The sequence below is a fragment of the Anomalospiza imberbis genome, unplaced genomic scaffold, assembly GCF_031753505.1.
Source record: "Anomalospiza imberbis isolate Cuckoo-Finch-1a 21T00152 unplaced genomic scaffold, ASM3175350v1 scaffold_183, whole genome shotgun sequence".
Lineage (NCBI taxonomy): Eukaryota > Metazoa > Chordata > Aves > Passeriformes > Viduidae > Anomalospiza > Anomalospiza imberbis.
In genome coordinates, this window is record NW_027099816.1 from 72,446 (window position 1) to 88,764 (window position 16,319).

Here is a 16,319-nt window from a genome sequence, read left to right on the forward strand (position 1 = left end):
TGGGATAAAACCAGGTTTAGGGTGAAGTTTTAATTCCAAGATGTCGAGAAAATCCCAAATTTGAGAGGGAAAAATGGGAGAAATCCATGGAAAAATGGGGGAAATGGGGAGAAATTGTTTTTATTATTCCAGGGTTTTTTTGGGATGATTTTCCCAAATATTTTTAATTTTTGGGGATGATTTTCCCATATTTTTGTGGGTTTGGGGGATGATTTTCCAATGGATTTCCCCATGAATTGTGTGGGGGGAAATTTGAGTAAAATTTGAATAAATTTAAATAAAATTAAAAATTGTAATTAAAAGTAAGAATAAATCAAAATATTAAACACTAATAAATGGAATAATAATGAATTTCAAATTAAAAATAATTCAAAAGAATTCATTAAAAATGAATAATTAAAAGTTAAGGTCAATTCAAATTGGAAGGAATTAAAAAGAAATTAAAAACAATAAAAGAAATGTTAATAGAAAAAGAATGAAATTAAAATAATAATGAGAATAAAGTAAAGTAAATTAAAATAATTAAAACAATTCAAATAAAAACAATAAAACCAAAATATAAAAGAGATATTGAAACCAAAATATTAGAACTTAATTAAAATCATTAAAATTAAAATAATAAAAGTTGAAATATTGAAAATTAAAATAAGAAATGAATAACAGAAATAAAAGAATGTGTTTAAAATAAGAGAGCTTGAAAAGAGTCACAGAAAAATTGATTAAAATAATAATTAAAAACAGAATTAATAAGAAATTAATATGAATAAATTCAGAATAATGATGGTGAAATTTAAATTTAAAATAATATTAAATAAATGATCATTTTAAAATTAGAATTAACAATCAGTTCAAAATAAAAATCAATTTAAAATAATAATAATCCCCAACAAATCAAGACAAATTAAGAATTAGAATAAAAATAAATAATAATTGTAATGAATAAGTATAAGCATCAATTCAAAATAAAAATCAATTAAAATTAATAATAACAATGAAGAAATCAAATGAATAATTCATAATAAGAATTAAAACACAAGGAATAAAATTATTTCTGATTAAAATAATAGAAAATTTAAATTATTAGTATTTTAATAGTGGAAATTAAAGCAATAATTAAATAAATCCTATTAATTAAACCAATTATTAAATAGAACATATTCATTACAATAAATGAAATTAATTAATTAAAACAAATTAAATTAATCCTATTAATCCCTCATGAATAAAAAAATCAATGAATCCCAAAATCTCCCTGAAATTCCCTTTTAGGGGGAAGAGCGGGAATTGGGGTGGGCCAAGGTGAAAACTCCCAAAAATTCCCAAAATTCCCAAAATTCCTGAGGGAAAAATTGGGAATTGGGCTGGGCCAGACCCAAAATCCCCAAAATCCCCAAAATTCCCAAAATTCCTGAGGGAAAAGTGGGAATTGGGGTGGGCAAAGCTGAAAATTCCCAAAATTCCTGAGGGAAAGTGGGAATTGGGCAGGGACACACCTGAAATTCCCAGATTTTGGAGGGAAAGTTGGGATTTTGGGGGTACAAGGCCCAAAATTCCCAAAATTCCTGAGGGAAAAGTGGGAGAGAGGGAAGTGCCAGGCCCAAAATTCCCAAAATTCCTGAGGGAAAAGTGGGAATTGGGCAGGGACACACCTGAAATTCCCAGAGTTTGGAGGGAAAGTTGGGATTTTGGGGGTACAAGGCCCAAAATTCCCAAAATTCCTGAGGGGAATTTGGGATTTGGGGTAGACAAAGCTGAAAATTCCCAAAATTCCTGAGGGCAAAGTGGGAATTGGGCAGGGACACACCTGAAATTCCCAGATTTTGGAGGGAAAGTTGGGATTTTGGGGGTACAAGGCCCAAAATTCCCAAAATTCCTGAGGGGAATTTGGGAGAGAGGGAAGTGCCAGGCCCAAAATTCCAAGATTTCTGAGGGGAAATTGGATTTGGGATGTTCCAGGCCCAAAATTCCTGAGGGAAAGTTGGGAATTGGGATGGGCCAGGCCCAAAATTCCAAGATTTCTGAGGGGAAAGGGAGATCTGGGGTAGGCCAAGCTAAAAATTCCAAGATTTTAGTGGAAAAAAGGAGGATTTGGGGTGGGCCGAGCTGAAAATTCCCAAAATTCCTGAGGGCAAAGTGGGAACTGGGCAGGGACACGCCTGAAATTCCAAGATTTTGGAGGGGAAGAAGGGGAAATTGGGATGGGCCAGGCCCAAAATTCCCAAAATTCCAGAGGGAAAAGTGGGAGAGAGGGAAGTGCTGAACAAAAATTCCAAGATTTTGGAGGGGAAATTGGGATTTTGGGGTGCACAGGGCCCAAAATTCCAAGATTTCTGAGGGGAAATTGGGAACTGGGAAATGCCAGGCCCAGAATTCCAAGGTTTTGGAGGGAAAATTGGGATTTGGGTTGTTGCAGGCCCAAAATTCCAAGATTTCCGAGGGAAAAAATTCTCCAGCCCTCCCCTGATTCCAGGAGATTCACCCCAAATCTTTGGGAATTTCCGGTTTTCCCATTCCAACCAATAAAATCCCTTTTTTTATCCCGAAATCCCATTTTTGGGATGTTTTTGTTCCCGTTTTTCCAAGCCCCGGGTGAACATTCCCAAATCCAGGCGTGGCCCAAAACTCAGGGAAAAAAAAAATTCCTTTGGAATCGGAGAATCCAGGAGTTAAAAAACCCCCCAAAAAACCCCAAAAATTTGGATTTTTCCACCTGGAAAAGAATTCCTGGCTTTAAAAAATGTGGGATTCCGGCCTAAATTACATAAGGAAAAGGGGGGTGAGGGGGGATCTCCCGCAGGTGCCGGAAAATCCCGATTTTCCAGGAAAAAAAGATGGAGCAACCCTGGAATGCTTCATTTGAAAGGTCAGAACACCCCCAAAATGCCTTTTTTCCCTCAAAACCCCAGGATTTTCCTTGGGAAAAAAGCGATTTTTTCAGGCTCTAACCACCAAATTCCCCCTCGGGGCTGCAGAATTCCCGGGAAAAACGAAAATATTGGAATTCTGGGCTGGTTTCAAGCGAAAAAATGTGATTTTTACATGGGGAAGAATCGGTATTTTTATCCCGGTTTTCCTCGGGAGAAGATTCCCGGTGGGAATCCTCAGTGCCGCCGCCGTGCCTTGTCCCCCGGGTTCGGCATTTGGGGGAAAATGGGATTTTTGGGGCGGCTTGAGGGTTTTTTCCAAGGATTTTGGGGCTGAGAATTCCAAGCGCGGCGCCGCCGCCGCAACGCGGGAAGGACGCGCCCTGCTCGGGAAAAAAAATCGGGAATTGCAGGTGCCGGGAGGGGGGAAAAAAGCGGGGAAAAGCAGGAGAAACCGCGGGGGGAAAATAAATTAAAGCCCTCAAATGGAGGTTTTAACACGGATTTGGGGAAAACTGGGGGGAAATCGGGAAAATCCCCCGGAGGGGGAGGGGAGGGAACACCTGGAGCGGGCACACCTGGAGCGGCCACACCTGGATGACACGGCGGATTTATGGATGCTGCAAGGGAGCGCCCCAAAATCCCAAAATTCCCCAGAAAGCCCTAAAAAAATCCCCCAAACGCCCAAGGGCTGGAGGCGCCCGCGGCTTCTCCAGGCAAGGGTTAAAAAGCTGGAAAATCTGGGAGGGGTCGCCGCTGGAAAAGCGGGGGGATGCGTTTTATCCCGATTGTACCCCGATTTTACCCCGACTTATCCCATTTTTACCCCATTTTATCCCGATTTATCCCGATTTTATCCCGATGTCCCGCTGCTTTATCCCGATTTTATCCCGATTTCCCGCTGCTTTATCCCGATTTTATCCCGATTTCCCGCTGCTTTATCCCGATCTCCCGCTGGTTTATCCCGACTTTTCGCCGCCTCATCCCGTTTTCCCCGGTTTTTCCCGGTTTTTCCCGGTTTTCCCCCCCGTTTTTCCCGTTTTTTTTGCTCACCTTTCCCGCCGTGCCTTCAGGGGGGCGGCGACCCCCGCGCCCCCCCCGGGGGTCCCGAGCCTTCCATGGCCGGGAGCGATCCCGGGAGGAGGAGCGGGGAGAAAAAAGCAGGAAAAAAGCAGGAAAAGGGGAAAAAAGGGAGGAAAAAAGAGGAGGAGGAGGAGGAGGAAGAGGAGGAAGAGGAGGAGGAGGAGCCCCCGCCCCTCCCCCCCTGCGGCCGCGGGGAGGGGCGGGACGAGGGGGAGGGGCGGGGGGAGGGGCCCCTGGTGGGAATTTTGGGAATTTTCGGGGTTTTTTTTTGGGATGGGAACGGCGGGTTTTGGGGAATTTCTGGTTTTTTTTTTTTTTTTTTGGGATGGGAACGGCGGTTTTTTGGGAATTTCGGGGACTGGGTGTTCGGGTCTGTGGATTTCTGGGGTTTGTGGCATTCCCTGGATTCCTGAATCCACAAAATCCCGGGATTTCATCGCCGTCCCGAAATCCCAGCCCTCCTGGAATCCCTGAATACCCAAATTCCCCGAATTCCTGAATCCCCAAATCCCTGAATTCCCGAATCCCTGAATTCCCAAATCCCTGAATCCCTGAATCCCAAATCCCTGAATCCCTGAATCCCCAAATCCCTGAATTCCCAAATCCCTGAATTCCTGATTCCCAAATCCCTGAATTCCCAAATCCCTGAATTCCCAAATCCCTGAATCCCTGAATCCCCAAATCCCTGAATTCCCAAATCCCTGAATCCCTGAATCCCCAAATCCCTGAATCCCCAAATCCCTGAATCCCTGAATTCCCGAATCCCTGAATCCCCGAATCATCCGAATCCCCGAATTCCTAAATTCTCGAACTCCCAAATCCCCAAATTCCCGAATCCTCCAGCCCCACCCCATTCCATGAATCCCACCCCCAAATCCCACTCCCACTGTCCCCAAAATGTCCCCAAGGGTCCCCAGGTGTCCCCAAGGGTCCCCAAAATGTCCCCAGGTGTCTCCAAATGTCCCCAGGTGTCCCCAAAATGTCCCCAGGTGTCCCCAAGGGTCCCCCGGTGTCCCCAAAATGTCCCCAGGTGTCCCCAAGGGTCCCCTGGTGTCCCCAAAATGTCCCCAGGTGTCCCCAAGGGTCCCCAAATGTCCCCAGGTGTCCCCAAGGGTCTCCAAATGTCCCCAGGTGTCCCCAAGGGTCCCCAAAATGTCCCCAGGTGTCCCCAGGTGTCTCCAAATGTCCCCAGGTGTCCCCAGGTGTCTCCAAATGTCCCCAGGTGTCCCCAAGGGTCCCCAAATGTCCCCAGGTGTCCCCAGGTGTCCCCAGGTGTCCCCAGGTGTCCCCAAGGGTCTCCAAATGTCCCCAGGTGTCCCCAAGGGTCCCCAAAATGTCCCCAGGTGTCCCCAGGTGTCTCCAAATGTCCCCAGGTGTCCCCAAGGGTCCCCAAATGTCCCCAGGTGTCCCCAAGGGTCCCCAAAATGTCCCCAGGTGTCCCCAGGTGTCTCCAGGTGTCTCCAGGTGTCCCCAAGTGTCCACAAGGGTCCCCAGGTGTCCCCAAGGGTCCCCAAAATGTCCCCAGGTGTCCCCAAGGGTCCCCAGGTGTCCCCAAGGGTCCCCAAAATGTCCCCAGGTGTCCCCAGGTGTCCCCAAAATGTCCCCAGGTGTCCCCAGGTGTCCCCAGGGCCACCCCCCATCCCCCACTGTCCCCAGGTGTCCCCTCCCCCCGCCATTGTCCCCAGGGCCACCCCCAGGTGACACCAGCCCCCCCCCCCACCCGCCGTGTCCCCCCTTTCCGGGGTGGGGACCCTTGGGGACGTTTCCGGTGTCACCCCCGGCTCCCCGGGGCGCCGAGTCAGCGAAATCCCGGCCCCGAAAACGCCCGAAAGCGCCCCAAAAACGGGGAAGTGGGGGTGGGGCAGATCCGCTTTTATTGGGGACAGACGGACGGACGGACGGGGGACAGAGGGACGGGGGGGACCCCAGGGGAGGAGGAGGAGGAGGAGGAAGAAAAGGAGGAGGAAAAGGAAGAGGAGATGGAGAGGAGGAAGAAGATGAGGAAGAGGAGGAGGAGGAGGCAGAGGAGGAAAAAAAGGAGAAGGAGATGGAGAGGAGGAGGAAGATAAGGAGGAGGAAGAAGAGGAGGAAAGAAAGGAGGAGGAGGCAGAAGAAAAAAATGAGGAGAGGATGAAGAGGAGGAGGAAGATGAGGAGGAGGAAGAAGAGAAGGAAAGAAAGGAGGAGGAGGCAGAAGAGGAAAAAAACAAGGAGAGGATGAAGAGGAGGAGGAAGAGGAGGAGGAGGAGGAGGAAGAAGAGGAGAAAAAAAGGAGGAGATGAAGAGGAGGAGGAGGAAGAGGAGGAGAAAGGAGGGAGAAAAGGAGGAGGAGGAGGAAGAGCTGCCCATCCCCCCACACCCCGGTTTTGCCGCTGTGGTGGGACCCCAAAATGACGATGACGACAATGACAGTGACAATGAGGATGAAGATGATGATGAAGATGATGATGACGGTGACAATGTGACCATCCCCCCAACCCTCAGAGCCAGTTCTGCTGAGGTGGTGGAAGCCCAAAATGACGATGACATCGATGACAACGATGATGAAGATGATGACAATAATGACGATGATGACGATGACGATGACAATGACGACGACAACAATGATGATGATGATGATGATGATGATAATGACGACCATGGCAATGACCATGACCCCCTCACACCCCAGTCTGGCTGTGGTGGGACTCCCAAAATGATGATGATGATGATGACGACAATGATGGTGTTGACAACGATGAAGATGACAATAACGATGATGATGACAATGATGATGACCATGACCAGGATGATGACCATGACAATGGATGAAAATGATGAAGATGACGATGACAATGACAACGATGACAACGGCAATGACGATGATGATGGTGACAATGACAATAACCATGACCATGATGATGGTGATGAAGATGACAATGACTGTGACCATGAGGATGATGACAATGACAATGATGAAGATGACGACAACAACCATGACGACGATGATGACCATGACAATGATGATGAAAATGACGACGATGACCATGACGATGATGGTGACAATGATGGTGAAAATGACAATGATGACGATGACCATGATGATGATGGGTGACCATGACCCTGACCATGACCATGAGGATGATGATGGTGAAAAAGACCATGACCACGATGGTGACGATGATGGTGAAAACGACAACGATGACCATGACCATGAGAATGATGGTGAAAATGACCATGACCATGAAAATGATGATGATGGTCAAAACGACCATGACCACGACCACCACCCCTCACACCACCGTGCCCTCAGTGCCCTCCTCGGTGGTGGCCACGCTCCGAGCCCGGCCGTCCCCGGCCACGCTGGTGGGGTCATCGCTGAGCACCCCCTTGAGCAGCGCCCGCCACGAGCGCCTCACCTGGCCCAGGCCCCGCCCCATCACCAGGTAGATGATGGGGTTGACGCAACCGTTGACGTAGGCCAGCCCGGCCACCGCGGGGTCGGCGGCCTGGGCGCCGCGGAAGGCCGCGGTGCCTGGCGCGCTGGCCGCCAGCACCAGTCCCACCACGTGGTAGGGCAACCAACACACGAAGAAGCTGACGATGACCACCAGCACCGTCCTGGTGGCCCTCTGCGACCGGCCCAAGCCCCGCGCCCGGACGCGGCTCAAGAGGAGGCCGTAGCAGCCCGAGATGACCACGAAGGGCCCCAGGAAGCCGCAGAGGAACCGGACGACGGCCGTGGTCAGCTCGGTGCCGCGCTGGTGCGGCCGGACGGCGCTGTAGGACAGCACGCAGGTGGCCTTGGCCGAGAAGGGGTCGAGCCGGACGGTGCGGAAGACGAAGGAGGGGATGGTCAGCAGCGCGGCCACCGCCCAAGCGGCGGCGCAGGCCGCGGTGGCCAGCGCGGGCGTGCGGCGGTTGTGGCACCACACCGGCCGGGTGACCAGGGCGCAGCGGTCGGCGCTGATGGCCGTCAGCAGCAGGACGCTGGCGAACATGGCCAGAATGGTCAGCGAGGGCAGCACCTTGCAGGCCGCGCGGCCCAAGGGCCAGTGGTGGTCAGTGGTCAGCGGCAAGGCCAGGAAGGGCAAGGCCAGGCAGCTGAGGAGGTCGGCCAAGGCCAGGTGGGAGAACCAGACGCCGTTGACCGTCCGGCGGAGCTCGGCCGCGGTCACCCAGAGCACGGCGCCGTTGCCCAGCACGCCCAGCAGGAAGATGACCGCGTAGAGGGCCAGCACGAAGCGGTGGCCGAGCGGGATTTCGGCCGCGTCCAGGTCCTCGTAGAGGTCGCCCCAGGTGTCGTTCCAGGTGTCGTTCCAGGTGTCGTCCCAAGAGGAGAAGGCGGGCAGCTCGTCCATGGTGGGGGTGGGGACACCTGGGGATGGGAGGGGGCGACCAAAGGTGGTCAAGGGTGGGTCAGGGTGGGTTCTTCGCCTGGCCAGGTGATCCAGCACCTTCCCAAAGGTGACCACAGGTGGTCAGTGGTGGGTCAGGGTGGGTTCCTCGCCTGGCCAGGTGATCCAGCACCTTCCCAAAGGTGACCACGGGTGGTCAGGGGTGGGTCAGGGTGGGTTCTTCACCTGGCCAGGTGATCCAGCACCTTCCCAAAGGTGACCAAAGGTGGTCAGGGGTGGGTCAGGGTGGGTTCCTCGCCTGGCCAGGTGATCCAGCACCTTCCCAAAGGTGACCACGGGTGGTCAGGGGTGGGTCAGGGTGGGTTCTTCGCCTGGCCAGGTGATCCAGCACCTTCCCAAAGGTGACCACAGGTGGTCAAGGGTGGGTCAGGGTGGGTTCCTCGCCTGGACAGGTGATCCAGCACCTTCCCAAAGGTGACCACAGGTGGTCAAGGGTGGGTCAGGGTGGGTTCTTCGCCTGGCCAGGTGATCCAGCACCTTCCCAAAGGTGACCACAGGTGGTCAGGGGTGGGTCATGGTGGGTTCTTCGCCTGGCCAGGTGGTCTTGAAGACTCCAAGGTGGGTCCTTCACCTGTCCACGTGATCCTAAAGACCCCCCAAGTCAACCCCAAGGTGGTTCTTCACCTGTTCAGGTGGTCAAGGACCTTCCAAGTGACCCCCTGACCCACCCCAAGGTGGGTCCTGCACCGGTCCCGGCGGTCAAGGAGCTCCTAAAAGACCCCCAACCCCACCCCACCAGGTGACCAAGGTGTTCTGGGGTCCTCAGCCCCATTTTTGAGGTCCCCAGCTCCATTTCTGGGTTTCCCACCCCATTTTTGGGGTCCCCAGCCCCATTTTTGAGGCCCCAGCCCCATTTTTGGGGTTCTCACTCAGTTTTTGAGGTCCCCAGCTCCATTTTGGGGTCCTCAGCCCCATTTTGAGGCCCCCAGCCCCATTTTTGGGGTCCCCAGCTCCATTTTGGGGTCCTCAGCCCCATTTTTGAGGCCCCCAGCCCCATTTTTGGGGTCCCCAGCTCCATTTTGGGGTCCTCAGCCCCATTTCTGAGGCCCCCAGCCCCATTTTTGGGGTCCCCAGCCCCAATTTTGGGGTTCTCACTCCATTTTTGAGGTCCCCAGCCCCATTTCTGGGGTCTCCAGCCTCATTTTTGGGGGGTCCCCACCCTCCTGTGTCCCCCTCTCTCTGCCGGAAGTGGAATTTCCTCATCCTCCCCTCCCCCACCCCACCCCATGGCGCAAGAATTTGGGAGAGGAACTGGGGAGGGGGAGGGGCAGCTCCACCCTTCCCCCCCACTGCCGGGTGGGGACCCCAAAAACGGAGTGGGGACCCCAAAAATTGAGTGGGGACCACAAAAATGGAGTGGGGACCCCAAAAACGAGGCTGGAGACCCAGAAATGGGGCTGGAGACCCAGAAATGGGGTGAGGACCCCAGAAAAATGGGGTGAGGAAATCAAAAATGGGGTGGCGACCCCAAAAAATGGGGTGAGGAACCCAAAAAATGGGGCTGGAAAATCCAAAATGGGACTGAGACCCCAAAAACGGAGCTGAGACCCCAAAATGGGGTTGAGAAGCCCCAGAAATGGGGTGGGGGACCCAAAAATGAGGCTGAGAGCCCAAATTAGGGGTTGGGATTGCCCAAAAACGGGACTGTGACCCATAAAATGCGTCTGGAGACCCCAAAGTGGGGCTGGAACCCCCAAAAATGGGACTGAGACCCCCAAAAATGGGACTGAGACCCCCAAAAATCGGGGTGAGGAACCCAAAAATGAGGCTGGAAATGCCCCAAAATTCGGTTTGGAGACCCCAGAAGGCGGCTGAGACCTCCGGAAATGGGGTGCAGATCCCAAAAATGGGGTTGGGGACCCTGAAAATAGGACTGAGACCCCAAAATGAGGCCGAGACCCCCCCCAAACTGGTCTGGAGACCCCCCCCCCAACTGGTCTGAACTGGGAGGGGTCCCCTCAAATCCCCCCGGGAGAACAAAACCCCCCCAGAAACTCCCCCCGAAAATGGGAATAAAGAGCCCCAGAAAGCCCCAAAACGAGGCTGAAACCCCAAAATTCGGGCTGAGACCCCCCCCAGAAATGAGGCGAGGACCCCCCAGAATTGGGCTGGAGGGGGAGGGGTCCCCTCAAACCCCCCCGGGACCCCCCAAAATCCGCCCCCCCCCCCTCACCTGGAGCGGCCGCCGCGGTTTTTAGCGGAACCCGCGGGAAGGGGAAATAAACCCGGGGGGGGGCAGGAAATCCCAAAAAAGGGGGGGCAGGGAGGGGCCGGGGGGGCGGGGAACCCCAAAAATGTTGGGGGATGTTTGGGGACACCCCCACCCCAAAATGTGGGGCTTTATGGGGGAAAAAAAAAAAAAACAAACCAAATTTTGGGTTTTTTTTGAGGAAAAAATCTCCGAAATCGGGAGTTTTTTGGAGGAACCGCCCCAGAACTTGGGGGTTTTGGGGTGACAGAGCTCGAGAGGACCCCCAAAAGTTTTGGGGAGAGGCTGGGGACACACCCACCCCAAAATCTGGGGCTTTTTTGGGAGAAAAAACCCCAGAATTGGAGGCTTTATTGAGGGGAAAAAAGCTCAGAATTCAGATTTTTTTGGAGGAACCGCCCCAAAATTTGGGGTTTTTTTCGGGGTGAAAGAGGTCGGGGGAACCCCAGAATTAACGGGGACGCCCCAAAATTAAGGACGAAGCCGGAGGAGTTTTGGAGTTTTATTTGACAAAGACAAAACTGGGGAGGGGGGACCCCAAAATCCCCTCGGGGGGAAATTTGGGGACCCCCCCCAGGTGAGATTTGGGGATTTTTGGGGGTCCCCCAAGGGGATTTTGGCGTTTTTTGGGATCCTCCCCCAGTCCTGGTCACACCTGGGGGGGATTTTTGGGGGTCCCCCCCCAGGTGAGATTTGGGGATTTTTGGGGTCCCCCCGGGGGATTTTCGGGAACCCCCCAAGGGAATTCGGGGTTTTTGGGGTCCCCCCCAGGTGAGATTTGGGGATTTTTGGGGTCCCCCCCGGGGGATTTTCGGGAACCCCCCAAGGGAATTCGGGGTTTTTGGGGTCCCCCCCAGGTGAGATTTGGGGTTTTTGGGGTCCCGGTCACACCTGGGGGGGGCTCAGGTGGGATTTGGGGTCCCCCCCCCGTCACACCTTGGGGGGGTCGCTGGGTCCTCCTGTGGGGGGAGAGAGAAAAAGGGGCTGGAGACCCCCAAAATCCCAAACCCCCCAGGTGAGCCTGGGACCCCCGCCGTGATTTTGGGATCTCCAGGTGAGTTTGGGACCCCCCCATGTGCTCATAAGGTGGTTTTGGGGTCCCCCAGGTGAGTTTTGGGACCCCCCCCCATGAGTTTGGGGTCCCCCAGATGACCCCCAGGTGGTTTTGGGGTCCCCCAGCTGCTCTCCAGGTGAATTCTGGGACCCCCAGGTGAGTTTTGGGACCCCCAGGTGAGTTTTGGGGTCCCCCAGGTGCCCCCTCAGGTGGGTTTTGGTGTCCCCCAGGAGATTTTGGGATCCCCAGGTGAGTTTTGGGATCCCCAGGTGAGTTTTGGGGTCCCCAGGTGAGTCTGGGACCCCTCGCGTGATTTTGAGACCGCCCCCACAGGTGCTCCCCAGGTGATCTTTGGGACCCCCAGGAGATTTTGGGGTCCCCCAGGAGATTTTGGGGTCCCCCAGGTGCGCACGGGACCCCCCAAGCCCCAGAACCACTCCCGGGGTCGCTCGGGGGCGGGACGAGTTTAATGCAGCCAGGTACAGGCAGGTGAGCCCCGGGCAAAGCAGCTGTGCCCAGGTGTGCCCAGGTGAGCCCAGGTGTGCCCAGGTGAGCCCAGCTGTGCCCAGGTGAGCCCAGGTGAGCCCCGGGCAAAGCAGCTGTGCCCAGCTGTGCCCAGGTGAGCCCAGGTGAGCCCAGGTGAGCCCTGGGCAAAGCAGCCGTGCCCAGCTGTGCCCAGGTGTGCCCAGGTGAGCCCTGGTGAGCCCAGGTGAGCCCCAGGCAAAGCAGCTGTGCCCAGGTGTGCCCAGGTGAGCCCAGGTGTGCCCAGGTGAGCCCTGGGCAAAGCAGCTGTGCCCAGGTGTGCCCAGGTGTGCCCAGCTGTGCCCAGGTGAGCCCCAGGCAAAGCAGCCGTGCCCAGCTGTGCCCAGGTGTGCCAGGTGTGTCAGTTTAGCAGCTCGAGGCAGCGACAGCCCCAAAAGCTCCCCCAGAAACCCCAAAAGGCCCCCCCAGAGCCAAGCAGCGGTGCCCAGGTGTGCCCAGGTGAGTCAGTCCAGCAGTTCCAGGCAGCGACACCCCCAAAAACTCCCAAGGGACCCAAAAAAAACCCCAAAAGCGCCCCCCCAGAGCCAAGCAGCGGTGCCCAGGTGAGCCCAGGTGTGCCCAGGTGAGCCCAGGTGAGCCCAGGTGTGCCCAGGTGAGCCCAGGTGAGCCCAGGTGTGCCCAGGTGAGCCCCAGAGCCAAGCAGCGGTGCCCAGGTGAGCCCAGGTGTGCCCAGGTGTGCCCAGGTGAGCCCCAGAGCCAAGCAGCGGTGCCCAGGTGTGCCAAGGTGAGACCAGCTGTGCCCAGGTGAGTCAGTCCAGCAGTTCCAGGCAGCGACACCCCCAAAAACTCCCAAGGGACCCAAAAAAAACCCCCAAAAGGCCCCCCCCAGAGCCAAGCAGCGGTGCCCAGGTGTGCCCAGGTGAGCTCAGGTGTGCCCAGGTGTGTCAGTCCAGCAGTGACAGCCCCAAAAGCTCCCCAAGGAACCCCAAAAAGTTCCTCAGCAACCCCAAAAAAACCCCAAAAGGCCCCCCCCGAGCCAAGCAGCGGTGCCCAGGTGTGCCCAGGTGTGCCCAGGTGAGCCCAGATCCGGAACTGGGGGGTCCTGGGTGGCTCCCAAAAGGGATTTTGGGTTTTTTGGGGGGTCCTGGGGCTGATTTTGGGGGGCTTTTGTGGAATTTTTGGGGGTTTTGAGGGGCCCAAAAGCTTTTTTGGGGTGAATTCGGGTGAGTCTGGGGGGATTTGGGGATTTTTTGGGGTCCCAGGCGTGATTTCGAGGCGGTTTTTTGGGGTCCCAAATGCGTTTTAGGGTGGTTTTTGGGGGTCCCGGGGCTGGTTTGGGGGTTATTCTTGGGGCCTTTGGGGTGAATTTTGGGATTTTCGGGGTGAATTTTGGGATTTCTGGGGGAATTTTGGGGCCCCAGAGCCATTTTAGGGTGATTTTTGGGGCGAATTTTGTGGGTTTTTTGGGGTGATTTTTGGGGGGGATTTTGGGGTCCCAGCGCCGTTTTTAGGGTGAATTTTGGGAGTTTTTGGGGTGAATTTTGGGGTTTTTGGGTGAATTTGGGATTTTGGGTCAATTTTGGGGTGAATTCGGGGGGTTTTGGGGTCAGCGTGGGGGAGGGGAGCTCTTACGGAAACGAACCCTCTGGAAATCCGAGATCTCCACCCCCGGCCCTGCGGGGAACGGCACCAGTATGGACCAGTATGGACCAGTATGGACCAGTATGGACCGGTATGGACCGGTACACACCAGTACAAACCAGTCCAGACCAGTACAAACCACTACCAACCCCCCCAGCGACCCCCCCAGTGCCTCCCAGTACAGACCAGTAACCCCCAGTCCCTCCCAGTCCCCCCTGAATCCTCTCCCAGTCCCTCCCAGTTTGTCCCAGTTCCATCCCAGCCCCTCCCAGTTTGGCCCAGTTCCATCCCAGTCCCTCCCAGTTTGGCCCAGTTCCATCCCAGTCCCTCCCAGTTTGGCCCAGTTCCATCCCAGTCCCTCCCAGTTTGGCCCAGTTCCATCCCAGCCCCTCCCAGTTTGACCCAGTTCCATCCCAGCCCCTCCCAGTTTGGCCCAGTTCCATCCCAGCCCCTCCCAGTTTGGCCCAGTTCCATCCCAGTCCCTCCCACTTTGGCCCAGTTCCATCCCAGCCCCTCCCAGTTTGGCCCAGTCCCATCCCAGTTTGTCCCAGTTCCATCCCAGCCCCTCCCAGTTTGACCCAGTTCCATCCCAGTCCCTCCCAGTTTGTCCCAGTTCCATCCCAGCCCCTCCCAGTTTGGCCCAGTTCCATCCCAGCCCCTCCCAGTTTGGCCCAGTTCCATCCCAGTCCCTCCCAGTTTGGCCCAGTTCCATCCCAGCCCCTCCCAGTTTGGCCCAGTTCCATCCCAGCCCCTCCCAGTTTGGCCCAGTTCCATCCCAGTCCCTCCCAGTTTGGCCCAGTTCCATCCCAGCCCCTCCCAGTTTGGCCCAGTTCCATCCCAGTTCCTCCCAGTTTGGCCCAGTTCCATCCCAGCCCCTCCCAGTTTGGCCCAGTTCCATCCCAGTCCCTCCCAGTTTGGCCCAGTTCCATCCCAGCCCCTCCCAGTTTGGCCCAGTTCCATCCCAGTCCCTCCCAGTTTGTCCCAGTTCCATCCCAGCCCCTCCCAGTTTGTCCCAGTTCCATCCCAGTTCCCCCAGTACCGTCGGGGGGGGTCCCGCTGTGCTCCAGGGTCTCCGGGGGGCTCCGGCAGGGGCTCGGGGGGGGGGAGGGGCAGCTCCGGGACCCCCCCCTGGGGTGGGGGAGGGGAGGGGGGGGGGCGGTCCTGGGGGAGAGACTGGGAGTTACTGGTTTGAACTGGTGTGAACTGGGACGCACCGGGGGGTCACTGGGGGTCACTGGTTTGAACTGGTGTGAACTGGGACGCACCGGGGGGGTCGCTGGGGGTCACTGGTTTGAACTGGTGTGAACTGGGACGCACCGGGGGGGTCGCTGGGGGTCACTGGTTTGAACTGGTTTGAACTGGGACGCACCGGGGGGGGGTCACTGGGGGTCACTGGTTTGAACTGGTGTGAACTGGGACGCACCGGGGGGGTCGCTGGGTGTTACTGGTTTGAACTGGTGTGAACTGGGACGCACCGGGGGGGGTCACTGGGGGTCACTGGTTTGAACTGGGACGCACCGGGGGGGGTCGCTGGGTGTTACTGGTTTGAACTGGTGTGAACTGGGACGCACCGGGGGGGTCACTGGGGGTCACTGGTTTGAACTGGTGTGAACTGGGACGCACCGGGGGGGTCGCTGCTGGTTACTGGTTTGAACTGGTGTGAACTGGGCCCTTCCTCCTCCTCCTCCTCCTCGCTCACGTCCTCCCACTGGTCCGAGTCCTCCTGGGAGCCGGGAGCCCCCGGAGCCCCCGGGACGGCGGCGCCTTCCGGAACCTTCTCCAGGACCTGGGGGGACGGGGTCGGGGGGCTGAACCCCAGAATTCCAGAGGGCCCCAAAATCCCAAATCCCAAAATTCCAGAGGGCCCCAAATTCCCAAATCCCCAAATCCCAAAATCCCAAATCCCAAAATTCCAGAGGGCCCCAAAATCCCAAATCCCAAAATCCCAAATCCCAGAATTCCAGAGGGCCCCAAAATCCCAAATCCCAAAATCCCAAATCCCAGAATTCCAGAGGGTCCCAAAATCCCAAAATTCCAAATCCCAAAATGCCAGAGGGTCCCAAAATCCCAAATCCCAAAACCCAGAATTCCAGAGGGCCCCAAAATCCCAAATCCCAGAATTCCAGAGGGCCCCAAAATCCCAAATCCCAAAATCCCAAATCCCAGAATTCCAGAGGGACCCAAAATTCCAAATCCCAAAACTCCAGTTAGTCCCAAAATCCCAAAATCCCAAAATTCCAAATCCCAAAATTCCAGAGGGTCCCAAAATCCCAAAATCCCAAATCCCAAAATTCCAGAGGGTCCCAAAATCCCAAATCCCAAAATCCCAAATCCCCAAATTCCAGGGAGTCCCAAAATCTCAAATCCTGAACTTCCCAAACTCCAGGGGGTCCCAAAATCCCAAATCCCAAAATTCTGGGGGTCCCTAAAATCCTAAATCCCAGAATTCCAGGGGATCCCAAAAGCCCGGGGGGGGATCCCCAAATTTTGGGGTCACCTGGGGGGTCTCGGGCTCCGGGGGCGGCTCCGGCTGCGGCTCCCAGCGATCGTCCGTGGAAACTGGGAACGGGATTTGGGGAAAAATTTGGG

At 55.0% G+C, this 16,319-nt stretch overlaps 2 protein-coding genes and 1 long non-coding RNA gene across 3 annotated transcripts in view; all 3 read right to left on the reverse strand.

Moving 5' to 3' along the window:
* Positions 1 to 4,201, reverse strand: part of LOC137466355 (leucine-rich repeat and fibronectin type III domain-containing protein 1-like protein) — a 34,635-nt gene extending 30,434 nt beyond the window's left edge. The window contains 1 exon segment of the mRNA XM_068178114.1: positions 3,918 to 4,201. The gene's annotated coding sequence lies outside the window, so the exon portion shown is untranslated.
* Positions 4,202 to 7,196: 2,995 nt separating this feature from the next.
* Positions 7,197 to 8,286, reverse strand: LOC137466352 (C5a anaphylatoxin chemotactic receptor 1-like). The gene has a single exon (XM_068178110.1). It carries the CDS (start codon positions 8,284 to 8,286, stop codon positions 7,219 to 7,221), a length of 1,068 nt encoding a protein of 355 aa, XP_068034211.1. The 3' UTR covers positions 7,197 to 7,218.
* A 2,767-nt stretch (positions 8,287 to 11,053) lies between these two features.
* On the reverse strand, positions 11,054 to 14,880 carry LOC137466350 (uncharacterized). Its single transcript, XR_010995129.1, has 3 exons — positions 14,770 to 14,880; positions 13,732 to 13,763; positions 11,054 to 11,511 (listed from the first exon to the last, which is right to left on the reverse strand). It is a non-coding gene; the product is annotated as an uncharacterized lncRNA (long non-coding RNA).
* Positions 14,881 to 16,319: the final 1,439 nt, after the last annotated feature.